This window comes from Tachyglossus aculeatus, chromosome 22 (assembly GCF_015852505.1).
Source record: "Tachyglossus aculeatus isolate mTacAcu1 chromosome 22, mTacAcu1.pri, whole genome shotgun sequence".
In the NCBI taxonomy this organism is placed as follows: Eukaryota; Metazoa; Chordata; class Mammalia; order Monotremata; family Tachyglossidae; genus Tachyglossus; species Tachyglossus aculeatus.
The window spans coordinates 8,482,718-8,509,507 of NC_052087.1; the positions used below are offsets into that span (position 1 = coordinate 8,482,718).

The 26,790-nt window shown below is 45.0% G+C and overlaps 2 protein-coding genes and 1 non-coding gene across 4 annotated transcripts in view; 1 reads left to right on the forward strand and 2 right to left on the reverse strand.

Annotated features, from left to right (window-relative positions):
* KIAA1549L (KIAA1549 like) overlaps positions 1–3,055 on the forward strand; it is a gene marked incomplete at its 5' end in the record, with an annotated part of 207,429 nt that extends 204,374 nt beyond the window's left edge. The window contains one exon of the mRNA XM_038764237.1: positions 130–3,055. Coding sequence (XP_038620165.1) covers positions 130–411 — 282 coding nt within the window. The remainder of the gene's footprint in view (positions 1–129) is intronic.
* A 3,405-nt stretch (positions 3,056–6,460) lies between these two features.
* Positions 6,461–6,567, reverse strand: LOC119944426. Its single transcript, XR_005455904.1, has one exon. It is a non-coding gene; the product is annotated as a U6 spliceosomal RNA (small nuclear RNA).
* Positions 6,568–15,842: 9,275 nt separating this feature from the next.
* C22H11orf91 (chromosome 22 C11orf91 homolog) lies at positions 15,843–20,758 on the reverse strand. 2 transcript variants are annotated; one of them, XM_038765203.1, is made up of 2 exons: positions 20,362–20,758; positions 15,843–16,075 (listed from the first exon to the last, which is right to left on the reverse strand). In XM_038765203.1, exons 1-2 carry the CDS (start codon positions 20,744–20,746, stop codon positions 15,990–15,992), a joined length of 471 nt encoding a protein of 156 aa, XP_038621131.1. In that variant the 5' UTR covers positions 20,747–20,758; the 3' UTR covers positions 15,843–15,989. The 2 variants fall into 2 exon arrangements, with proteins under 2 accessions (XP_038621131.1, XP_038621132.1); XM_038765204.1 differs by having other exon boundaries at positions 15,994–16,075; positions 20,296–20,758.
* Between the last annotated feature and the right edge of the window lie 6,032 nt (positions 20,759–26,790).

Here is a 26,790-nt window from a genome sequence, read left to right on the forward strand (position 1 = left end):
ATCCACCTGGGAGAAAGAGACTTATGAAGCGTGAATCACGGTAAGACGGAGGGTAAATGGAACTACTTGTCGTTCCCCATTGCGTGTGTAACCCGAGGCCCCATCCTTCTGTCTGCCTTATCCCCACAGGTTCCCCTCCCCGGATACATCGAGGCTTACCCGCGGTCGCGCTACCAACAGAACTCCCCCTCGAGACTGCCCTGTCAGTACAGCCAGTCGAGCAACCTCCACCCGAGCCTGGAGCAGCCTCCTCTGCCCTCCAGCGCCGCCTCTCAGCAAAGCCTGGCAGAAAACCCTTCCGCCGACAGCCCTCTGACCAACATTTCCACGGCAGCTCTGGTGAAGGCCATCAGGGAGGAGGTCGCCAAACTGGCCAAAAAACAAACCGACATGTTCGAGTTCCAGGTCTAGAGGGTCGGAGAGGGTCAGGTGACTGAAGGAAGGACGCTTCATCTCCTGGGTTCCGGATCATCATGCCGGAACTCGACCCAGATGAGGAATCAAGCCCTGGATCCGGGTTCTCCATTCAGACCTGTTGGGATTTGTGAGGGGAGCAAGGTGGAGGTTAGACTTTCCTACTTCCTGAAAAGTGGAACAATTGGGTCCCTGTGAAACTGAGGGAACTCCAAATACCAGAACTCTTTTCACACTGCCCAGCTTGCAGGACCAAGATCTACCCAACAATAGGAATTATGCATTAGATACTCCTAAGAGTTGAATTTGTGGTCTGGGTCGCTGGGTCTCTTAGAAAACTTTGTCACAAGAGACACGACTCAATAGATTTCTGTCTGAGGACACATTTGGTACATTATCAGAGGGAAACAAGTAGTTTGGTCTACAAAGTCCTCTGCATGTTGAAGCTATATTTCCGTGATAAAAGGCAATGCAGTAATGCTTTGGACTGTATTCCCATTCAGTAGTGATTGTAATGCTAGTTTAAGTCATTTCAGGACTCTGTAAATGGGGAACCGAATCTAGCCAAATGACTTCGGCCCTCCTCTTTTCAAGATCATGTTTAAGGCCAATTTGACAAGAAGCCGTAATATAAATAGTCGCCCAACTGTAAATAGTCCCAACTCTTTATCCCACCGAATATACAAAAGCCAGAAAACAGAGGATGGTGGAGAGGGTTGATTGTTTTGGGATAATTGGCATCTACAGGATTTGGTAAGTCCCTTGTTGAGACAAGAAAACGTGTTGTCACTTTGGAGAGGGCGAACACCCCAGAAGACCGAATCCGGAGGGACTGGATGTCAAAAGCTTTTGGGACCTGAAGAATGAAAACCAGTTATATGAGTCTGTTTTCTTTGCCCCTCATTGAAACGAATCTGAGAAACCAGCATCTCTCTTTCCTGCAGCAACAAGTGAATCTCCTTTTACAAGGAAACCTCTGTTTAGTGTGGAGCTCTCGAACTCTCTCCAACAATAAAGTCCAGGTAATGTTGCCAAGAGGTGAAGACTTATGGGCAGGGACTGTGTCTGTTTATTGTTATATTGTACTCTCCCAAGAGCTTAGTACAGTGCTTGGCAAACATTAAGCGCTCAGTGAATATGATTGAATGAATGACGGACATGGGAGAAATGGCTAGACTTTATCTGCGATTAAATGAGCACTTAAATTCTCACCCTGGGCGTAGAGGAACGCTCTGTTGTAGGAATATGGTGAATTAGGTTAAAAGGTAAGTGAGTGAATTTAATGAACTAATGGACTAATGTCAATGGGACTGAGCTTTTTTGCCGAATACCGCAGACGGTCTGAGCTAATGTAACGATGCCTTTTTCATCATTTGGAGAATGCAGCCTCCTCTCAAAGAGTTGAGGGATTCAGGAAAACTGCTCAAAATAAAATAAATACATAAATACAAAGCAATCCTGGACCAAATGGGATGCTTTTAGGCCTTTCAAGTGATTCATAACTTAAGAACCGAGAGCAAGAGAAGGGAGAAAGGGGCAGTTGGACAGATGTGAGTTGAGGTTAATGGGGAATATCATTTTCAACATTCACATGTTCTCTCTCAGTGGTATATGCTGATTGCCTGATCTGATCATATCATTCTTGTATTGAGTTTCTTTGGTCTTTACTGATATGAGGAAGGAAGAGAGGTTTAGCTTTTTTGGCAAGTTTTTACCTGGAGGGGCTAGGATCAGTATTGATTGGAATAGAAGGGCCAAAATGTCAAAGCACAGACTTTTCAAACATATATTTTTTCAGAGCCGAAATCCCATTCTAGAGAGACTAGAACTGTGCCATGGACCATTCAAAGGTGGTCCTTACTTAGATGACATTAAATATTGAAAAACCTTCTGGTATGCTGGTTGATCTCTCAAAATGTGAGATTTTTGGTATTTAAAAAAGTCAGATATAAATAAAATGTATTTTTATAATCTCCACGTGTATATACTGTATATTTCTATCAGTAGCCAGTGTGCTAAGGATCGAGAACAAAAGTCAACTCACCAAACATTCTATCCAGAGCAAGTCTTTAATGTGTCAATCAACTCTTGATGTCTAAGCCTATAAACATTTGAATAAATAAACTAATTTGAATGAATAAAGAACCAAAGAAACTCAACCTTTCATAAAGGTGGCATTGGTCTGATAAAGTCATTGTATTGTCCCAGGTGTTTATCAATGCCAGTTCCATCATGCAAGTAATCAATCAAAAGGCCTCTCTTTAGGTTAAAATAGGCATCGGCGCAGGTGAAATGAGACCTCTGAGCTGCAGACATTGTGCACGTTATATAAGCTCCATTTACTTTAAATTCACCATAGTTGAAATCTCCCAAGTTCATTCACTCACATATCTGGATTTTTTTTACTCCATTAGAAAACATCCCTGCATTTTCTCCCCAGAGGCATTTGAAGGTCTATATTCAAAATGACTTCTCATTTCTACTATGTTTTGGCCATTTGGAAAAAGTAGATAAAAATAACAGGAGAAAAAGTAGGAATGTTCTTGGAAATGTTCTGATGTTCACCCTTCTGAGCACAATGCATGAAGCAATGCAGATGTGGTCTACAGCTTTTACAGTGTAATAAACGTTTTGTACAGCAGTGGTTGTGATATTATTTTTACACCTTGTTTTAAAGAAAGAAGAGTTCTGTGGGCAGAGGAGTCAGCTCTTTGGCTTGGGAGTGGGGACAGGAATGGGCAAGATTTATAGGGAGGAGAGGTGAGAGAGGCAGTGTAGCTTCCAAGAATTGGCAGGTCAGCAAAACCTCATTTGGGGAGTTTTTTAAGCTCCAGTAGATCTGGATTCTCGTGTCTGGTCAGACATCTGAGAAGAACAAGGTTGGGAGTCCAATTCAAACAACTTCATCCCTACTTCTGGAAATCCATAGGATAGGGGTGGTCCAATGGTGATGCGGTCAATACCTGAAGGGCCCAGTTCCAAAGAAATGCATTCCTGTCAACAGAACTTCCCAGAGCTGAAATCCTGAAAGTGAAGTCTAACAGGAGGTCCTCTTCCCCACTCCTTGTTAACCAGAAGCTAACACTTTGTATATTTAGTCTCATAAAGGTTAACTTGAGTGGGAGCCTGCCAACATCTTCCAGTCTGGGATGCTCAGATGTTACGAAATGCGATGCTTTTAAGATGTCAATTCGTGATAGCACATACACAGATGGATGCACTGCCCATTCTAGGTGTGAGGGTGTAGTGGCCACTCTCAGTGTTGTCAAGTCTGTCATGCTGGGGGGTGCTGGTCTATCCCGCAGAGGAAATTCACTCATGGGCAATTAAACAGTGAGTGATTGGGACTCACTGGGCTGGTGAGAACTCAGTGGATATTGACATTGTCTTTTTAAAAGCTCATTCACTGGGATTTATAGGTCCCTGGAAGACACATGTAATTCACCCAGAAGCTGCAGGCTGGAAGGACAAGCAGGAAAATCACTCCTGCGGAAAAGAGTACAGGGAGGGAATGAGAGAAGAGACATTCACACATCCAGAGTAAAGAACATCCAGAAATGAAATGGAGCTGGCCTCTGAAATGTGACCATCTACATTATATTATTTAGTTTTCATTTCACCTGGTAGAAGCTAAGTTGACACTGAAGGGACCTGGGTTTTCAATGGCCCAGGTGAAGGAGAACACCGAAAAAACAGTCTGATGCTGAATCTACTGTGGGTCAACTCTTCTCACAGAGGAAGGAGGCAATGTGAGAAGTGACTGTCCTCAATCAATAGAGTTTAATGATTGCCTATTGTATGCAGACCATTGGACTAGTCCCTTGGGTGGGTACACTAGAGTCAGTATTCATTCATTCCTTCATTCAATTCATTCAATCGTATTTATTGAGCACTTCCTGTGTGCAAGACACTATACTAAGTGCTTGGGATAGAACAATACAACACTAAACAGTCATTCCTTGCCCACAACAAGCTTAGAGTCTGGGAAGGGGGAGGCAGAAATCAATACAAATAAATAAAATTACAGATATGTACATTATTGCTGTGGGGTTAGGAGGGGGGAAGAATGTTGTTCACCAGATTTTGTTTTCTTTCCTGACCTCTAGAAAAAACAAGTTGGACACTCCAATTTTATCTTGAAAAGGCAAGCTCCAAGCTAACAAAGTGGCAGATAGACTCAGTACATCAACCAATCAATCAATCAATCATATTTATTGAATGATTGTTGTGTGTAGAACACTGTACTAAGCACTTTGGAGAGTACAATATAACAGAATTGGTCCACACATTTCCTGTGCACAACAAAGCTTACAATATAGATCTTCATCCTTGACCTTCAATCCAGTAAACAGTTTACAATGCTCAGATCATTTCCCCTAAAATGATTATAAAGGAAAACAACAGTTTCTCAACTAAAACTGACTTTGCTTCTTGTCTTCATTATCCCAAACTGACTGATTCTTGAGGCTGTTATGTTTGAATCGGTGAAAATGCTTATCTTAGACATTTTTGCATAGCAGGGCAGTACCTTTGCCTTAGGCAACTAATGCTTGTTTCCTTGAGTCTTGAAGTTTTTAGTGTATGGGAACCTCTTTTAATCTACGGCTGACTCAGGCTGGCTCTGAGGAACAGCTTTTGGGGACATCCACCCCCATGATGCATTGGATGTTTTGGTCTCAGGTAATGGAGCACAAGGAGAGGCAATATGGCCAAGTGGATAGAGCACAGGTCTGGGAGTGAGAAGGACCTAGGTTCTAATCCCAGCTCCGCCACTTGTCTGCTGTGTGACCTAGGGCAAATGGTGTGACCTAGGGCAAGTAACTTCACTTCTCTGTGCCTCCATTATCTCATCTGTAAAATGGAGATTAAAGATTGTTAGCCTCAGTGGGACATGGACAGTGTCCAACTTGATTAGCTTGTCTCTACCCCAGTGCTTAATAAAGTGCCTGACACATAGTAAGTGCTTGAAAAATACCATTTTTTAAAAAAAAGATTCTTTCTGCCGGCCTTGAAGGGGCATGTGGGGATGAAGACCATGGGCAGGGAATGTGTCTGCTTATGGATGTGTCCAAGATGATTATCCCATTATCTACCTCAGTGTTTAGTACAGTGCCTGGCACCTAGTAAGCATCTAATAAATGTCACTTTAAAGTGCATTAAGCACTTAGTTTAGTGCTTTGCACACAGTGAGTGCTCAATAAATACGATTGAATGAAGACACGACAGTCCAGAGACCCAATAGTAATATAAAGCAAATAAGAGTGCAAATCAAAAATCCTTAACCTCTCTTTCTGAGAGTTGTTTACCTGAAGGATTCAGTCCAAGAGACTGGATGGGCTGGAAAACCACACTGGGTGAAAAGCCTGGCCATGGAATCACTCCTGGAACCCACATGCAACAGATCTGACTAGGATAAATGATTCTGAGAGAGAAGGGTGTGCGACTCTGAATCCAGAGGAAAATGGATTATGAATGTTGAGGGAACAGAAACTATAGACACCCACCATAGAACTGTCAGCTTAGTCAATCATGTTTATTAAGCACTTACCGTGTGCAGAGCACGGTAGTAAGCTCTTGTCTTCTTCTTTAAATGCTGTCAAATAGTTTCTGATCCATAGAAACTCCATAGACACACCCTCTCCAGAATATCCCATCTTCTGCCATAATGTCATTCTGCTTGTGTATCCATAGAATAAGCTCCTGGGAGAGTACAATATAACAGAGTTGGTAGACACGTTCCCTGCCTACAATGAGCTCATATTCTAGATGGGGAGATAGACACATAGCTGCTTATTGTTATATTGTACTCTCCCAAGCACTTAGTACAGTGCTCTGCACACAATAAGCACTCAATAAATATGAATGAACTTTAATATAAGTGAATCAATTATGGATATGTTCATAAGTGCTATGGGGATGAGGGAGGGGTGAATGGGGGGGTTGCAAATCCAAATGCAAGGGTGATGCTGAAGGGAGTGGGAGAAGAGGAAATGAGGGCTTGCTAGGGGAAGGCCTCTAGGAGGAGATGTGCTTTCAGTAATGCTTTAAACATGAGGAATGCTTCAGGAATTTGCATGTCATCTTTGTTCAGGGACCATGCCGATCTTCTCTGTATCATTCCAATTTTAGTATAAGTGCTGCTGAAGTGAGCAGTTGACCTTAGTCAAAGAATGGATACCTTTCCCACCTTCCCTGTTCTCTCCTCCCCACTCTCCTTTGCCTTTATCCTGTTTAATGGTTTTCAGGATAAACTGATCAATTGCCATCTAAAGGAGTCCTGCTGCCTCATGGGGGATTGCCAGCCCACAGTTCTGTGCAAGTGGGTGGGCCCATTCCACACTTGAATAGAACAGGGTGGGGAGTGTTCTATGCCAATCTCTGAGAAGGGACTCTGCACAACCATTAACTTTAAAATCCAGTGAGGAGGCTCTCTTTAGCTTTAAGGGGATTTTTCCCCAGTCAAATGAGCTAACTAACAAAAGGATCTTCTTTATCAGTTGTTGCAGAATTTTCTGAAATTCCCAGTGGGCTCTTGGGCCCCATGGGGAAAGGGTACAGGAACAGCAGTGGAACCACGTAAGCTCATCATGGGCAGCAAATGTGTCTGTTATAGTGTTATTTTACAGTCAGTCAATAGTATTTATTGAGTGCTTACTCTGTGCAGACCACTGAACTAAGTGCTTGGGAAAGTACAATAGAACAATATAACAGATACATTCCCTGCACACAACGAGCTTACAGTCTAGAGGATTCATTCATTCATTCAATCATATTTATTGAGCGCTTACTGTGTGCAGAGCACTGTACTAAGTGCTTGGGAAGTAAAAGCTGGCAACATATAGAGATGGTCCCTACCCAACAATGGGCTCACAGTCTAGAAGACGGGCTCTATTCCCACCCCTATCTCTGCCCTGCTCAGACTCCTGCTGGCCAAAGGAGACCAACCCAGCTGGCTCTGCACTAATGAGAGGTAGAGTTTCCAGAAGAACCTTGTGTTACAGCTTTCAAACCTGGATTGGGCCTCACGAGGGCTGAAACCCGGCATTATGTCATAGCCAGGCAGAAGGGCACTGTGGGAAGAGTGGCCTCCTATCCCAAACACCCAGTGAGCACACATCTTCTTGCCTGTTACCTCACTCCTGAAGAAACCCGGCTGAAGAGGAGCCACTTGGAATAGATAACTGAGAGTTCTCTTCCATCCTACGTCACTTCCCCTTAGAGAAGTTACCCAGCCAGTGATGTCCCCCGGAGAGGGGTTTCGCTGGCTGAGTCTGTTTGTACTTTCCCAAGCGCTTAGTAAACAGTAAGCACTCAATAAATAAATACGATTGACTGACACTTTCCTGGGAAAACAGTGGGTCAAAAAGTCCAGCCACTTTCACTGCCTCAAATTAGCAGCACCATTTCTAAACAGGAAGAGGGTTTTGGTGAAGCATATCTTGGTCAGAAGTTCTCTCCTCGGTCTAAAGGGAAATCCCCAAGTGTTTGTTTGCTAAGTCAAATTTTCCAGTGAGAGCAAAGTTCGAAGACATTCCTCCTTGCACCTTTGGTCTGGATTACTTGGTGAATTTCCTGACCAGTTTTGGATTAATTTGATTAGAGGCTGCCATCTCACACCTCCAAAGTGACCACTCGATGTTGGGAAGCTGCATGGCAAGGTGGCTAGAGCACAGGCCTGAGACTCAGAAGGTCATGGGTTATGATGATGATGGGTTCTAATCCTGGCTCTGCCATTTGTCTTCTGTGTGGCCTTAGGTAAGTCACTTCAGTTCTCTGTGCCTCAGTTACCTAATTTGTAAAATGGTGATAAAGACTGTGAGCGCCATGTGGGACAGGAACTGCATCCAACCCAATTTGCTTGTAGCCACCCTAGAGCTTAGTAAAGTGCCTGGTTTAACAAATACCACAGTTGTTATTATTATCTTTTTCACCTGGGCTCAACACAAGGTTTCCATTTCTCAGGTCCATACCTGGACCAGATTTGATCAGCCCAGACCATCCAGGGCTATATTGACTGCCTCCCACCCTCCTCTGTCCAAGGAAATGGAATCTCCAAAAGAGAGTTCTCCCCTCTCACCCAGTTTCTTCATCCTCAAGTATGTGGGTTCAGAACCAGTACAAAGGGGCTGGTGTCGGGCAGCACAACAAAAGAGCTTAGTAAAGATGGAAGATGATAACAATCGTGCTGCTCATTAATCCCTTATCCCACTAAGCTTTGCTTGGGAAATTAAGTTGAGGCGGATTTATATTCTGGGTTAGACCTCTTTTATCAATCAATCAATGGTATTTATTGAGTGCTTACTATGGGCAGAGCACTTTGGAGGGTATAGTACAACAGAGTTGGCAGACACGTTCCCTGCCCACAATGAGCTTACAGTCTAGGAAATTGTATAACAGCAGCTCTATGGGAACAGGAACCTAAAATTGTGAAAAGAAGGGAAGCTGACCAAATTCCTCATCTGTTTCCATGTTTCCCCAGTGGCCTGGCTCTAAGACGAGGTGCTATATGGTTGTTCTTATAATCTTGTAGACTGTTAGCTCCTTGTGGACCAGGATCGCATCTACCAACCCTGCTACATTTTACTTCCCCAAGGGCTTAGTACCTTGCTCTATACACAGTAAGTGCTCGATAAATCTCATTACTTGGTTGATTGATTTGGAATTATTATCTCAACTTGGTTCAACCGAATATCATGATATTATACAATTCAAACACAATCTTCTGAAACTGAACATTTTATGATATCGACAGTCATAGTAGAGTACTGCTGTTGGACAACATCCACATCCATGAGGCAGATGTATTGGGTTGGTAGAAATTGTTTTATTTCACCTGAAATGTGAGGTCCCATTGAAAGATACAGAATGCCAGACTTTGTGAGGTTTGGGATAGATTTACTTCATTTTCCATAATAGTTGGTTTATCTTAGTTGAAGATGTATATGTTATTTCCTGGCAATTTTGTTTCCAGGGAGGCTCATTCAAAGACACGCCAAAGGATGATTCTGCTTTTGTTCTCGTTGACTTTTCTTTCTCCTCCCTTTCCTCCACCTGGAGAGACTGAATGGCTGTTGTGTAATTCCCAGGAGATTTCAAGGAGGATGTATACTGTTGTTTCATCACCATCAATCAATCCAACAATGGCATTTATTGAGCGATTACTGGGTGCAGAGTTCTGTACTAAGCACTTAGGAAAGTACAATACAATAGAGTTGGTAAATGTGATCCCTGTCCACAGGGAGCTTACAGTCAACAGGGGGAGATGGACATTAAAATAGATGAGGGAAAGGGGAAATAGTAATGCAGTGAATTTGAGCTTGTTTCCAGTAATCTCCTTTTCCAGCCTTCCTCCCCCTAGGAAGCTCGGCCTTAAGGGTCTGTGGTCATTGCAAGGGACAGGGGCAAGTGGCAGCTACTCAAATCCAGATGAGCATCTCTGCACTATTCCTGGCTTGTAGTGAATCCTTACTTTCTTGCTGCTTGGTGGCTGCTAGATCAGTGGCAGAAGGAAAAGCAGGAGCTCCCACTTCCCAGTCAATCCATCAATCAATCAGTGGTATTTATTGAGTGACTACTCTGTGGAGAACATTGTGCTTGGGGCTTGGGAGAGTGTACTGGAAGCAAAAATTGCAATCCCTGCCTTTGAGGAGCTCACAGTCTAATGGAGAAGACAGCTAGATGGAAGTGTTTTCAAATAAAGGGAGCAAGAGAAAGAATAAGGGTGCAACAGGACTTCCCAGACTAAGCCCCCTTTCTTCTTCTCCTACTCCCTGATTTGTCAAACAGAGAATCAAGCAGAGACATACAAATACCATTCCTAGCTTAGGCAATGGCTATCAGGTGGAAGGCAATCTGCTACAAGTCGAAACTCCACTTTGCTGGACAGCAGCGGCATGGGAGAGAGCCGAGGACAGAGGCTCAAGTTTACTGCACAGGTGGCAATGGTAAACCACTTCTGTATTTTTACCAAGAAAACTCTATGGATACATTACCAGAATCATTGTAGGTGGAGGTGGGGCAATCTGGGAGAGATGTGTACATGGCGTTGCTATAGGTCGGAGACAACTTGACAGCATTAGACAAGATTTGTTAGGCACTCACTATGTGTCAGGTACTAAATGCTAAGGTAGACTCAAGCTAATCAGGCTGGACACAGTCTCTGTCCCATATGGAACTCATAATCTTAGACCCTGTTTTCAAGATGAGGTCACGGAGGCCCAGAAAAGTGAAGGGATTTGTCCAAGATCACACAGAAGACAAGTGGCGGAGCTGAGATTAGAACCAAGGTCCTTCTACCTCCTTGTGTGGTTGTTGAGAAGCAGTGTTGCCTAGTGGAAAGTGCACGGGACTGAGAGTCATGAGACCAGGATTTTAATCTCGCCTCTGTCATTTACCTGCCTTGTGACCCTGGGAAAGTCACTTCACTTCTCTGTGCCTCAGTTTCCTATCTGTAAAATGGAGATGAAATTCCTCCCCCTTACACTCTGAATGCCAAGTGGGGCAGGGACTGCATTGAACCTGATTTTCTTGCATCTACCCCAGCGCTTGGCAAGTGGTGAGCACTTAGTGTATAGCATAATTACTATTTTTATTGCCAGCTTCTTTTCTAGTGTTCGGCCTTAGAAGCCGCACACGGGAAAAAAATGGCCTGAAACCCTATTTAAATCCCTTGTAATCAGAGAAGATAAAGAGATAGTTGTTTTGGCTTGACACTACTTTCCCAAGTCTCTAGGTGCAACCACTAGAAAAAACCTATGAATAGAAGGGGAGTTAGCAGAGTTGAACTTACATTATAGTTTACATTACTTTCTTTTTACATTATAGGGAAAATGCCAAAGTTGTCCAGACCAACTCCTTTCTCTAGAGAAGCAGCATGGCATAATGGAGAGAGCACTGGCATGGGAGTCAGAAGGTCATGAGTTCTAATTCCAACTCCACCACTTGTCTGCTGTATGACCTTTGGCAAATCACTTCACACTTCACTCCTCTGTGACTCAGTTACCTCATCTGTAAAATGGGGATTGAGAGTGTGAGCCCCAACTGTGTCCAAACTGATTTGCTTGCATCCACCCCAGTGCTGAGTACAGTGCCTGGCACATATTATTATTATTATTATTATGCTATTTGTTAAGCACTTATGTGCAAAGCACTGTTCTAAGCACTGAGCACTGTTCTAAGCGCTGATCAAGTGCTTATCAAATACCATAGTTATTATTACTATTAGACTGTAAGCTCACTGTGGACAGGGAACATGTCTACCAACTCTGTTCTAGTGTTATATTTTTCTCTCCCAAACACTTAGCACAGTGCTCTCCACACAAATAACTTGAGCTCCAATTAATTTATTAGTAGTAGTTATTGAACACTTTGTGTAGAGCCCTGTACTAAGCCATTGGGAGTCTACACAATCCCTGCCCTCGGGACACTTACAATCTACCGGGGTAGACAGACATTTTCTCTCCTCTTGTCTCCTGACTGGGAACCCACCCTGAGAGTGGGACTGAAGGAAAAGTATCTTCCTTTCTTAAAATGGAAATGCAAGTAAGGCGGCAGCTTTCAAGTGAGTGGTTGGTAGAACTCACTATGCCTCCTTTCCCCCTCCACTCGGAGATTCGCCATTCTCCATTCCCCAGGGGGCTATATTTCCAATTAAACAGACCGTAGTGTTCATTTGGGCCTGGACCTTCCTGTAGACACAGTTCTGAAAAAGATCTTGAGCTGATTGCCCAATGTAAACTGCTTGGAAATTAGGCTCCCAGAGTTTTTCAAATAAAGATGGCTTTGTTCTTATAGAATAGCCAAAGTTGCTTCAGATTTCGACTGGAAAAGGGCTCACCACATTCCCCGGAGAGGAGACTGACCTTGCTCCGTAGATGCTTTGTGCCTCGGAGATAAGAATATTCTACCTCAAAGGTAAATTGCCAGGGAAGGAGGTTCCCAACTCCATCCAAACGGCCTCTTTGAAATGGAATACTCAGTTGACATTTCATCAACTCTCACTGTGGTCCAGAATTTAACTTTCACTGAAAGAGTTTAGGTCAGTCACCGATATACCAATCTAGGAGTTTACAAAATGGAAGCTGATACATGCCCTGATCCCAACAGAGAAGGTTCTTTAACAAAGGGAGCTGGGAAAAGTGGTCCACCAGAAAATAATGATAATAATAACAATAATAATCATAAAAATCAATAAATCTTCTACAATATGCAGAACACTACACTAAGCACTTGGGAGAGTACAATAAAATTAGTCAAACTGGGATAAGCCAGTAGTGTGACTAATCGAATGTTGAAGAAGGGCAGGTTCTGGAAATATGTATTATCATTATTATTAGTATTGTACCACTAATAATAATAACAGCATTTGTTAAACACTTACTATGTACTATGTGCTGGGATGGGTACAAGATAATCAGGTTGGGCACAGCCCCTGTCTCACATGGTGCTCAGAGTCTAATTAGGAGGGAGAATAGATAATGAATCTCCATTTTACAGATGAGAAAACTGAAGCATAGACAAGTTAAGTGCCTTGCCCAAGATCACACAGCAGGCAAATGGAAGACCCAAGATTAGAACCCAAGTCCTTAGACTTTCAGGCCCAGGCTCTATCCACTAGATCCCATTTGACAAGAGTTGGTGATGAACAGAATACTGGGTTTGAAAGAGAGAGAGGAATCAAGGCTAGTACTAAGGTTCTAAGTTTGAGAGATGGAGGGAATGTTGGCGTTGTCAGCTTTTTTATAGGAAAGTTAGAGGAGAAGATGTGGAGGGAAGATGAGGAGTTCAGTTTTGGACATATTGAACTTGAGTTAGTGGCAGGACATTGAGGTAAAATATGCTTCTCTCCCTTGTCGCTAGTTGGTAAGAAGTTGGGGTTGTTTCGGTTCTGTTGTGGTATTGTGGTATTGCTCTTCCTCTCTCAAACATCCCAGGGTTCTCTGCCTCCAGTGAGCCAGGCAGCATAGCAACATCTAAATAGTAAACAATCTTCTGGATACTTGTTAGCTAGATGCTAAATGGTTACCCAGCTAGAAGGCAAGCAGTGTAGGGACAGAGATGTTAGGCTTAAGGAGTTCAGTATGGGTTTTCTTCATGATCAGTACATTCCCTCCCTCTCTTCTTCCTCCCTCCCCATGCCCAGGTGGATTTGGGTTCCTGCATGGGTCTTAGAGCACAGAACACTGAAATTGATCTTCAGTTCAAGATCCGGTGGCCTAGTGGAACAAGCACACGTATGGGAGTCAGGAATCCTGGGTTCTACTCCAATCTCTGCCACTGGCCTGATTTGTGACCTTGGAAATGCCATTTAACCCTTCTGGATCTCAGTTTCCTCATCTTTAAATGAGAGTAAGATAGACTGTGAGCCCCATGTGGGTCAGGAATTGTGTCCAATCTGATAACTTTCTATGCTCTGTACACAATATGCACTCAATACATACAATTGATTGATTGATTGAATTCTCTAACATAGAGATTTAATCTGCTATGAATTAAAAAAGATATGAATTCTATCCTACTGACTTGGAACCCAACTTGTACCTCCCTCCTCACCAAGCAAACCTGTTTTCAGTTGTTCAGTTCCAGTAGCCACAATTGTTCCCCAGTGAATGGCCCCATTATACCAATAAATGCTGCTTCATTCCCCAAGGATTTTTTTTTACTGGATTCAGTTTTAAAAAAGAATGAACTGGTTGATAAAACTGTCCTTCTGCAAACTCCATTTAAAGGCATTTACATCTGTACTGCCGTCTAGTGCCTTGGAGCCAGACCAGTGACATCTCCTGCCATCCTGATTTCCTCTCCTGAGGTTGCCTCCTGGGACCCTCCCCCAATGCCGGGCTTGAGCTCTGGAGGTAGGTATAGGCCAAAGTCCCCATTCGCGTCGTTTTAGGAGGGCCGCCTGCCAGATTTGTCTTGGGCTGTTTCATTGCATCCATCTGCAGGTGGTGAAGCTGGTTATGAACTTTGCTCCCTACAGTGGCCCAGGGCTGGGCCTCAGGAGATCTGGTTTCTAATCCTGCCTCTGCTCTCTGTCTGCTGTGTGACCTTGGGCAATTCACCTAACGTCTCGGGGCCTCACTTTCCTCACCTGTAAAAAGGAGATTTAAATGCCAGGTCTACCTCACCCTTAGCTCAGGTGGATAGGGACTAGGTCCAATCTGGTTATTCTGCACCTCTTGTGGTGTTTCACACAGTGTTTAGCACATAGTAACCTGTGAGCCCCTTGTTGGGTAGGGACCGTCTCTATATGTTGCCGACTTGTACTTCCCAAGCACTTAGTACAGTGCTCTGCACACAGTAAGTACTCAATAAATAAGATTGAATGAATGAATAGTAACCACTTAAATTCCATTATTACTACTATTAGCTTTTTGACTCTTTCAAAGTCTATTGAAGGCACATCTCCTCCAAGAGGCCTTCCCTAACTAAGCCCTCCTTTCCTTTTCTCCCACTCCCTTCTGCATTGCCCTGATCACCATACCAATACGCCACTGGTCACCAAAATGCCTTAGCATCAGAGGGGCACTAATTAACAGGCTTGGAAGCTGAGAGGGCCTATCGGAGGTCATAGTCAAAGACCAATTGTCCATGACTGAGAGATGAGGTGCCAGAGGAGGGATGTGAGATTTCAGATTGTGATCTGAAATGCTGTTTCCTTGTAGCTAGGGAGAGCGAAAGGTTTGGTAGGTGGCCAGTGAGACTAGGGTTGAAAAATGGTTTCTAGGACTTTCTGTGTCATCTGATGGTGATTTCTGGGTTAGCTAGGAGCAACCACATTTATTAAGCACATACTGGGTGCAGAGCACTGTGCTAAGCTCTGAATAGTTCCATGGGGACATGGGGCAGACAGCAGCATGGCCTAGCGAATAGAACCTCCGCCTGGGAGTCAGAAAGTCATGGGTCCTAATCCTGGCTCTACCACTTGCCAAGTCACTTCACTTTTCAGGGCCTCATCTGTAAAATAGGGATTAAGATTGTGAGCTCTATGTGGGCAGGGACTGCGTCCAACCAAATTTGTTTGTATCCACCCTATTGCTTAGTACAGTGCCTGGAACATTGTGAGTTCTTAACAAATATCATGATTATTATTAATGACAAGTTGTGAGGACTTGGGTGGCTGATAGGAGTGAGGAAAAACTCCATCCTGACCCTGTCGTGGTCAGCCACAGTCCATTGCATGGTGAAGCGCTTAGTGTGGTGCTTGTCATACAGTAAAGTGCTCAATAAATATGACCTAATGAATGAATAAATGAAGCCAGCAGCCTCATTTTTGGTCTTTTTGCTCCTTTTTGCTCTAGGGGCCAGGTAGTGCTTGTGAGATCAAAGATCAAAGAATGTCCATCTATCTGTACTCATATCAAGGATCAGTAAACTTTACCCCTGGAGAAAGACAGCAACACACACAAGCAGCATTAACAAAGATGAGCTGAGAGTACACACACAAGCTAATACTGTATTGGTGAGGAGCTAGGCAGCATTCGTTAGCAGAGATCATAAAATAGTTAAATCTGAATTTTTGGTATAAATGGTCAAATAAATAACTGCGAACGTGGGAAGCCTGGAGCCAGGGTTTCTTAAGGTGCTCGAGCTTGTTTCTTCACCTGGGACTGCATCATCATGCCTTGTAGCTTTTCATCTTTGAGTGCCTTCAGAAATTTATCTGGAAACGACAGGGACGTATTAGTTGTGTGGCACACTCTGTTGCCAAATTGTTTACCTCAAGTGTGTCTGCAGTGGACCCATTTTACCCTTTCCAACCGGCCAAGAGGAAGGATGTGCTTTTATATGAATGACGTCATTTTGCCCAGGGACCAAGTGAGAATCCAGTTTCCTGAAGCCCAAACTCCTTCGAAAGCTTAGTCTCTATCATGTTTCTGACCCGATTAAGAGGTGATCCTCAATCAGTTGAGGAAGGTGGATTTTGCTCCTGGGAGGGTATTACCAAGGAACTATGGGTGGGGAATTCCTGGTGGGGAATGACTGATGGGGTGGTCCTTTATTTCCCTCAAACCCAGCTCACCGACCTGCTGCTCCAGGTGGCTAAAGTAGGCCAAATCCTACTTGAGAAGGGCGTGGTCTAGTGGAACGGGCATGGGCCTAGGAGTCAGAGGACCTAATTTCGGCTCTGCCACTTATCTGCTGTGTGATCTTGGGCAAATCGCTTAACTTCTCTATGTCTCAGTTTCCTCATCTGTAAAATGGGGATTAAGACGGTGAGCCTAATGTGGGACGGAGACTGTGACCAAGCTAATTATCTTGTTTCTATTTGAGCACTTAGTACAATGCTTGGCACATAGTAAGCACTTTCTGCTTGGCACATAGTAAGCACCTTACAAATACCCATAAACCTCCCCCCCGCCCTAGCAAAAACAAAAGCATGATTCTGCAGTTTGACAAAGGAATTTCCTTTTGGAGAGAGATGTGCTCCCTGCATCCTAGAGCGGTTCCCTCATCGTTCCCTCGTCCCCCTCTCCATCCCCCCCATCTTACCTCCTTCCCTTCCCCACAGCACCTGTATATATGTATATATGTTTGTACATATTTATTACTCTATTTATTTATTTATTTTATTTGTACATATCTATTCTATTTATTTTATTTTGTTAATATGTTTGGTTTTGTTCTCTGTCTCCCCCTTCTAGACTGTGAGCCCACTGTTGGGTAGGGACTGTCTCTATATGTTGCCAACTTGTACTTCCCAAGCGCTTAGTACAGTGCTCTGCACACAGTAAGCGCTCAATAAATACGATTGAATGATTGATTGAGACTGATCTGGGAGTCCCGAGAGTGGATGGGGAGGAGGAAAGGTGAAAAGATGGTGCTTCTCCAAGTCGCCTTTGCACTTGTCAGCCTGCCACCTGTGGTAAAATCCAGCAGTGAACATGAGGCAGGCCGCAGTGGCCATATAAGCTTGTTATGGACAGGGAACATGACGACTAATTCTACTGTATTGTACTCTTCTAAGCGCTTAGTACAGTGCTCTGCACATAGTAAGCACTCAATAAATACCATCGATTACTTAATTGATTGACTTTTTCTGTTTTCCTCTTTCCATAGATCCAGAGACCAACTTTAGGCTGGTGATTGCCTTTACCCATGGCTTTGGGTATTATTAGACAGTGAGTATTATTAGGAGACAAGTGGCAGAGCCAGGACAAGCTTGTACCACTTGTCTGCTGTGTGACCTTGGGTAAGTCGCTTCACTTCTCTGGACCTCAGTGACCTCATCTGGAAAATGGGGGTTGAGACTGGGAGCCCCATGTGGGTCAGGGACTGTCCTACTTGATTTGCTTGTATCCACCCCAGTGCTTGAAGAAATGCCTGGCAAATAGTAAGCGTTTAACAAATACCATAATTAGAAGTGGCATGGCTTAATGGAAAGAGACTGGGCTTGGGAGTCAGAGGACGTGGGTTCTAATCTGTATCCGCCACTCGTCTGCTATGTGACCTAGGGCAAGTCACTTCATTACTCTGTGCCTCAGTTACCTCATCTGTAAAATGGAGGATTAAGATTGTGAGACCCACATGGGACAACCTGATTACCTTGTATCTACCCCTGCTCTTAGAACAGTGCTTGGTACATAGTAAGCTCTGAACAAATACCATTATTATTATTTTTATTCTTGTATCCACTCCAGCATTTAGAACAATGCTTGGCATATAGTAAGCGCTGTACAAAGCCCATTACTATTATAATTGTTATTCTTGTATCCACTCCAGTGCTTAGAAGAGTAAGTGCTGAACAGATACCATTACTATTATAATTATTATTTTGTATCCACACTAGCGCTTAGAACCGTGTTTGGCACATTGTAAGCCCTGAACAAAGACTATCATTATTATGATGATGATTATTAATGTCAGCTGTGTGACTTTGGGCAAGTCACTTGAATTCTCTGTGCCTCAGTTACCTCATCTGTAAAATGGGGATTAAGACTGTGGGCCCCACATGGGACAACTTGATCACCTTGTATCCTTCCCAGCACTTAGAACAGTGCTTTGCACATAGCGCTTAAGAAATGTTATTATTATTATTATTATTATTATTATTATTATTATTATTATTATTATTACTACTACTATTATTATTATCCACTTGGGCTAGGCCTGTCCAGGGATGTGTCCAGGGGTCGTGTAAGGGCATATCCAGGGGGGAGTGTCTGGGGAACCAGTGGGCGTGTCTGGTTCGTATCCAGGGGGCGTAACCTGGGGGCATGTCCGGGGTCATATCTTGGCAACTATGGGGCGTATACAGGGGCGTGTCCGAATCGTATACGGGGGTGTGTCTGGAGAATTTATTCTAATGGTATTGACACCTGTCTACTTGTTTTGTTGTCTGTCTCCCTCTTCTAGACTGTAAGAGTATTGAGTCTACAAAATAATAATTATAATAGTAATGGTATCTGTTCAGCACTTACTCTTCTAAGCACTGGAGTGGATACAAGAATAATAATTATAATAGTAACGGTCTTTGTTCAGCGCTTACTATATGCCAAGCATTGTTCTAAACGCTGGAGTGGATACAAGAATAATAATAATAATAATGGTATTTGTTCAGAGCTTACTGTGTACCAAGCACGGTGGGGTAGGGGTTGTCTCTGTTGCCGAATTGTACTTTCCAAGCGCTTAGTACAGTGCTCTGCACACGGTAAGCGCTCAATAAATACGATTGAATGAATGAATGAATGAGAACCAGGGCGCATATCCAGGGGACGTGTCCGGGGTTTATCCAAGGGGCGTGTCTGGGGAACCAGGGGCATATACAGGGGACGTGTCTGGAGAACCGGTGGCGTATCCAGGGGGCGTGTCTGGGGAACCAGGGGGCGTATAATGATGATGGCACTTATTAAGCGCTTACTATGTGCAAAGCACTGTTCTAAGCGCTGGGGAGGGTACAAGGTGATCAGGTTGTCCCACGGGGGGCTCACAGTCTTCATCCCCATTTTACGGGAAATGAGGCCCAGAGAAGTGAAGTGACTTGCCCAGAGTCACACAGCTGACAGTTGGCGGAGGCGGGCTTTGAACCCATGACCTCTGACTCCAAAGCCCATGCTCTTTCCACTGAGCCACGCTGCTGTCCGGGCGTATCCAGGGGACGTGTCCGGGGTGTATCCAAGGGGCGTGTCTAGGGAACCAGAGGGCATATATAGGGGACGTGTCCGGGGGTACCCAGGGGGCGTATCTGGGTGGATCCAGGGAGTGTATCCGGGGGTGTCTGGGGCACCATGGGGCGTATTCAGGGGGCGTATACGAGGCGTATCCAGGGGCGTATCTGGGGTGTATCCAGGGGACGTGTCTGGGGAACAATGGGATGTAAACAGGGGGCGTGTCCGGGCGTATACAGGGGGGTGTCTGGGGAACAATGGGGCGTATCCAGAGGGGAGTATCCTGGGTGTATCCGGGGGGGGGAGTCTGGGGAACAACGGGGCGTATCCAGAGGATGTATAGAGAAGCAGCGTGGCTTAGTGGAAAGAGCCCGGCCTTGGGAGTCAGAGGTCAATCAATCAATCAATCAATCGTATTTATTGAGCGCTTACTGTGTGCAGAGCACTGTACTAAGCGCTTGGGAAGTCCAAGTTGGCAGTCCCTACCCAACAGTGGGCTCACAGTCTAAAAGGGGCGAGGGTTCTAATCCCGACCCCGCCACTTGTCGGCTGTGTGACTTTGGGCAAGCCACTTAACTTCTCCGGGCTTCAGTTACCCCATTCATTCATTGAATCGTTTTTAATAATAATGACGGCATTTGTTAAGCGCTTACTAGGTGCTGAGCGCTGTATTTATGGGGCGCTTACTGTGTGCAGGGCACTGTACTAAGCATCTGAAGCCCTAAGCCCCTGTCAAATGGGGATGAAGGCTCAACCTCATCACCTCGCCCGGCACCTCGTCAGCGCTTGGCAAATGCCGTAATTCGGATGATCGTGGGCGCATCGAGGGGGCGGGCCTCACATCGCTGCGAATCGAAGCGGTCTCCGGTGATGGTGAGGAGCTCCAGCTCCTTGATGCGGATCTGCAGCTCGCAGAGCTGGTCCTCGGGCGGGGCGGCGGGGCCGGGGTCCCGGGGCCGAGGCAGGGGCAGGGGCGAGTAGAAGAAGCGAAGTGGCTCGTAGGGGAGGGGGGCCAGGCCAGCTGGCCAGGGCGGGGGGCGAAGCCCGGGGGGCGGAGGGGGCAGTGCCAGGGCCTGGGCACCGCCCTCGCCCCCGGAGGGCTGCCCCGGGGGCCTCAACGGCACGAAGAGCTTCCTCCAGATGCCCAGGTCCCCCAGGGGGGAAGGGGAGACACCGCGGTCGTACAGGGAGGGGAAATAAAGCGGAGGCTCCGGCGGCTTGCTCATCCTGGGCTTCGGATCCCTTCCCTTCCATTCCCCCCACCCCGCCCGCCGTGGCATCATTTGAATGGGCCACGTGGCCACCGTTAAGCTCCATCTCTCTCTGTTCTGCGGCATTCGAACCCACCACCTCTGCCTCCCAAGCCAGATGATGATGATAGTATTTGTTAATCAATCAATCAATCGTATTTATGGAGCGCTTACTCATCATCATCATCAATCGTATTTATTGAGCGCTTACTGTGTGCAGAGCACTGTATTAAGCGCTTGGGAAGTACAAATTGGCAACATATAGAGACAGTCCCTACCCAACAGTGGGCTCACAGTGTAAAAGGGGGAGACAGAGAACAAAACCAAACATACTAACAAGATAAAATAAATAGAATAGATATGTACAAGTAAAATAAATAAATAAATAAATAGAGTAATAAATATGTACAAACATATGTACATATATACAGCTTACTGTGCGCAGAGCACCGTCCTAAGCGCTTGGGAAGTACAAGCTGGCAACATATAGAGACAGTCCCTACCCAACAGTGGGCTCACAGTCTAGAAGGGGGAGACGGAGAACAAAACCAAACATCCTAACAAAATAAAATAAATAGAACAGATAGGTACAAGTAAAATAAATAAATAAATAGAGTAAAAAATATGTACAAACATATATACATATATACGGGTGCTGTGGGGAAGGGAAGGAGGTAAGATGCGGGGGATGCAGAGGGGGGCGAGGGAGAGAGGAAGGAAGGGGCTCAGTCTGGGAAGGCCTCCTGGAGGAGGTGAGCTCTCAGTAGGGCCTTGAAGGGAGGAAGAGAGCTAGCTTGGCGGATGGGCAGAGGGAGGGCATTCCAGGCCTGGGGGAGGACGTGGACATGTTAAGCGCTTACTATGTGAAAATAGTCAGAGTATATATGTATATATGTTTTATTACTCTATTTATTTATTTATTTATTTATTTATTTTACTTGTACATATCTATTCTATTTTATTTTGTTAGTATGTTTGGTTTTGTTCTCTCTCTCCCCCTTTTAGACTGTGAGCCCACTGTTGGGTAGGGACTGTCTCTATATGTTGCCAACTTGTACTTCCCAAGCGCTTAGTACAGTGCTCTGCACACAGTAAGCGCTTAATAAATACCATTGATTGATTGATTGATTGATTGAAAATCACTGTTATAAGCGCTGGGGGGATACAAGGTGATCAGGTTGTCCCACCTGGGGCTCACAGTCTTACTCCCCGTTTTACAGATGAGGGACACAGGGAAGTGAAGTGACTTGCCCAAAGTCACACAGCTGACAATTGGCAGAGCCGGGATTTGAACCTCTGACCTCTGACTCCAAAGCCCGGGCTCTTTCCACTGAGCCACGCTGCTTCTCTGACCACTGAGCCACGCCACTTCTCAATCAACACGATGGAATGAATCATGTTGCACGCAGTTGGGGTTCAATGAAGGCAAGCAAATCAGGTTGGACTCAATTGGGGCTCTTCCATTCCCATTTTGCAGGAGAGGTCACTGAGGCCCAGAGAAGTGGAGGGACAGCGCTTGGCAGCTAGTTCATTCCTTCATTCATTCAATCACATTTATTAAGCTCTTACTGCGTGCAGAGCACCATACTAAGCGCTTGGGAAGTACAAGTTGGCAACATCTAGAGACGGTCCCTCCCCAACAACGGGCTCACAGTCTAGAGGGGGGAGACAGACAACGAAACAAAACATGCTGTCAGGTGTCATCAGAATAAATAGAAGTAAAGCTAGATGCACATCATTGACAAAATAAATAGAATAGTAAATACACACAAGTAGAATAGAGTAAAACATCTGTACAAACATATATACAGGTAGTGTGGGGAGGGGAAGGAGGTAGGGCAGGGGGGATGGGGAGAGGAAAAAGGGGGCTTAGTCTGGGAAGGCCTCCTGGAGGAGGTGAGCTCTCAGTAGGGCTTTGAAGGGAGGAAGAGAGCTAGCTTGGCGGATGTGAGGAGGAAGGGCATTCCAGGCCAGGAGGAGGATGTGGGCCAGGGGTTGGTGGCGGGACATGAGAGAACGAGGCACAGTGAGGAGGTTAGCAGCAGAGGAGCAGAGGGTGCAGGCTGGGCTGGAGAAGGAGAGAAGGGAGGTGAGGTAGGAGGGGGTGAGGTGATGGACAGCCTTTTGCCAACTTGTACTTCCCAAATGCTTAGTACAGTGCTCTGCACACAGTAAGGACCCAATAAATACAATTGAATGAATGAATGAATTTGCTTGTATCCATCCCAGAGCTTAGTACAGTGCCTGGTACCCAGTGAGCACTTAACAAATGCCATGACGATTCTCATTATGATTATTAAGATGAGAAGCTACAGGGCGTAGTGGCAAGAGCCTGGGCTCAGGAGTCGGAGGTCATGGGTTCTAATTCCAGCTCTGCCACTTGTCCACCTTGTGACCTTGGCCAAGTCACTTTGCTTCTCCAGGCCTCAGTTCCCTCACTGGGGAAATAGGGATTGAGCCTCACGTGGATGACCTCGTAATGATAATAATAATAATAGTATTTGTTAAATGCTTTCAATATACCAAGCACTGTTCTAAGTGCTGGGGTAGATACAAGGTGATCAGGTTATCCCATGTGGGGCTCACAGTCTTAATCCCGGCTCTACCATTTATCAACTGTGTGACTTTGGGCCAGTCACCTAACTTCTCTGTGCCTGTTACCTCATCTGTAAAATGGGGATGAAGACGGTGAGCCCCATGTGGGACAACCTGATCACCTTGTATTCCCCCAGGGCTTAGAGCAAGTACAAGTTGGCAACATATAGAGATGGTCCCTATCCAACAACGGGTTTACAGTCTAGAAGGGGGAGACAGACAACAAAACAAAACATGTAGACAGGTGTCAAATTTGTCAGAACAAATAGAATTAAGGCTATATGCACACATCATTAAAAAAATGAATAGAATAGTAAATATGTACAAGTAAACTAAATAGAGTAATACATCTGTACAAATATATACAAGTGCTGTGGGGAGGGGAAGGAGGTAGGGTGGTGGGAGAATGGGGAGAAGGAGAAGAAAAAGGAAAAAGCAAATCAGAGTGGACACAGTCCCTGTCCCACATGGGGCTCACAGTCTTAATCCCCATTTCCCAGATCAGGAAACTGAGGCCCTGAGAAGAGAAGCAAGCTGGCCAAGGTCACGTGGTGGACAAGTGGAGGGGTCAGAATTAAAACCCACAACCTCTGATTCCCAATCCTGGGCTCTTGTCACTTGGCTATGCCGCTTCTCATCTTTATAATCATAACAGAATCATCGTGGCTTTCGTTAAGTGCTAACTGGGTACCAGGCACTGTACCTGGGGTGGATGCAAGCAAATCAGGGTGGACACTGTCCCTGTCCCAGGGAGGGCTTCCAGTTTCAATCATCATTTTCATTATCATGATTATTTTTACCTATCATTATTATACTTGTTAAACACCTAGTAGGTGGCAAGCACTGTTTGTTCTTCCCTTTGTTCTTCCCTACTCCTCCCAGCCCCACAGCACTTAGGTCCATATCTGTAATTTGTTTATTTATATTGATATGCCAGGCACTGTGCCAAGTGTTGGGGTAGATACCATATATGCAGATTGGACATTGTACCCCATGGGGTTCACCGTCTAACAGGGAGGAAGAACAGACATTTTAACTTTATTTTAGAGGTGAAGAAACAGACCTAGAGAGGTTACGTGACTTGCCCCAAGTCACACAGCAGGGTCCCACTGGAGTCCAGTGCTGGCCAGTTCCAGTTTATTTTCAGCATTATGATTTTACTGCTAGTCACTATCTCCCTAAATGCAGCACTGAGTTTCCTTTTTTGTAGGTTAGACTTGAAGGCATGAGACTTCATTTATTTCTTCATTTTCCCTTACTTTTGGTATTGGCAGTTATATTTAATATCTCTCCTCTTCCCACTGTACATATCTTGTCTGTGCCTGCCTGTTTCCTCCTTTAGATTGTAAAGTCTTTAAGAGAAGAAACCTGCCTATTCTATTCTAAACCTTCTATTGTACTCTCCCCAACACCATTAAGTGCTTACTCTATGCAGAGCACTGTACTAAGAGCCAGGAAAGAGTAGACCAGGGGCAATTAGACACAGGCCCTGTCCCGGGGGTAGGTTGGGGGACGTTGGGGGGTGGTGTCCCAATCTCTGCACATAGTTCGTGCGCAAACAATACTAACAAATGAATGCATGAATAAAAGTGCATTTTAAAATAGTTTCTTTGTCCTCAGCACAATTGGGAGCACGACAGCTGCTTTGGAAGTCTGGAACTGATCGCCCTGATCTCAACCCTGATGACCCGTGGTGGTGTCTTTATTCCATGGGATGCCGATGAACTTCTTCAGCAGGATTTCTTTCCCCTTAGTCAACCCATGGCATTTAATGGTATTTGTTAAGTGCTTACTATGTGCCAAGAACTATGTGTAAGCACCGGGGTGGATATAAGAAAATCGGGTTGGACACAGTCCCTGCCCCACGTGGGGCTCACAGTCTCAATCCCCATTTTACAGATGAGATCACCTAGGCCCAGAGAACTAAAGTGACTTGCCCAAGGTCACGCAGCAGACATGATGGAGCCGGGATTAGAGCCCATGACTTTCTCACTCCCGGGCCCATGTTCTATCCACTGTACCATGCTGCTTCTCTAATGAGCACTTACTCTGTACAGAGCACTTGGGAGAGTACAGTAGAGTTAGTTGGATATGATCCCTGCCCCCAAGGACTTTACTACAATCCACTGGTGTCACCCAGTTGCTAAAGGGGCAGCAGCAGGTTTGGGTGACCTGAGGACCCTATTTAAGAATGCAGGGGCCCTCCCAGATTGGGTTGTGCTGGGCAAAATACCCAAAATTGCCAACCTTGCCCATCAAACCAGATTACCTGGCGGACCATTTCCGGGGGATTTAAATATGCATCTTAAAAAGATAATAATAACATTTGTTAGGCATTTTCTATTGCCAATCACCATAGTAAATGTTGAGGCAGATAGAAGACAATCAGGTTGGATACAGTCCCTGTCCCACATGGGGCTCTCATTTTAAGTAGGAGGAAGAACAGGTATTGAATCCCCATTGTAAAGATGAGGAAAACTGAAGCACTAAGAAGCTAAATGATTTTTCCAATGTCAGCGTGTGAGTGGCAGAGCTGGGATTAGAACCCAAGTCCTCTGACTCCCAGGCCTCTGCCCTTCCTATTCATTCATTCATTCAATCAATCATATTTAACGAGCTCTTAGTGTGTGCAGAGCACTGTACTAAGCGCTTGGAAAGTACAATTTGGCAACAGATAGAGACAATCCCTACCCAACAATGGGCTCACAGTCTAGAAGGGGGAGACAGAAAACAAAACAAAACAGGTAGGCATCAATAGCATCAAAATAGATAGAACTGCTTCTTCATGGGAAACTACAAAGTAATTGGAAATGTAGTTTCACACATTTTTTCAGCCTCATGGCACATATGGATATAATCTCAATGGTTAGGTGCTTCATCATCACATCCCAAAGAGAGAACTCCCCTCCGGATCCCTCTGTCTCGAACCTCTCCTACCTCCAGCCCATACTCTATGCTCAGCACACATCTCTCCACTCACAAAAGAGCTAGAAGGATCCTGGAAAAACATGGAGACTGGAGGACAAACAAGCATAAAAGAGAGAAGTGGTTTACCTTGCTTGTTGCCCAATGCTGATTTGATCCAGGGTCTCATTTGCCCCAATTTGCAACCGCTTAAATTACACTGTTCCCAGTAAACAATGGAATGGGATTTGAAAGCAACTGCAAATTGATTCCTTGTGGAATACTAAGGAATCACCCAGTCATTATTCTGAGAACACCCTGTGATGTTGTGGATCCGGCGATCTTCCTTCAATCAACCGATCAATCAGTAGTATGCATTGAGGCTTACACTACTTATTGCAAGGTACTAAGCACTTGGGAGAGTATGAGAGAGTTAGCAGACACGATCCCTACCAGCAAGGAGCTTCCAAACTCTTGGGAGAGGCGCTCAATGGGGAAGGGATTGTCAAAGTACATCAGTC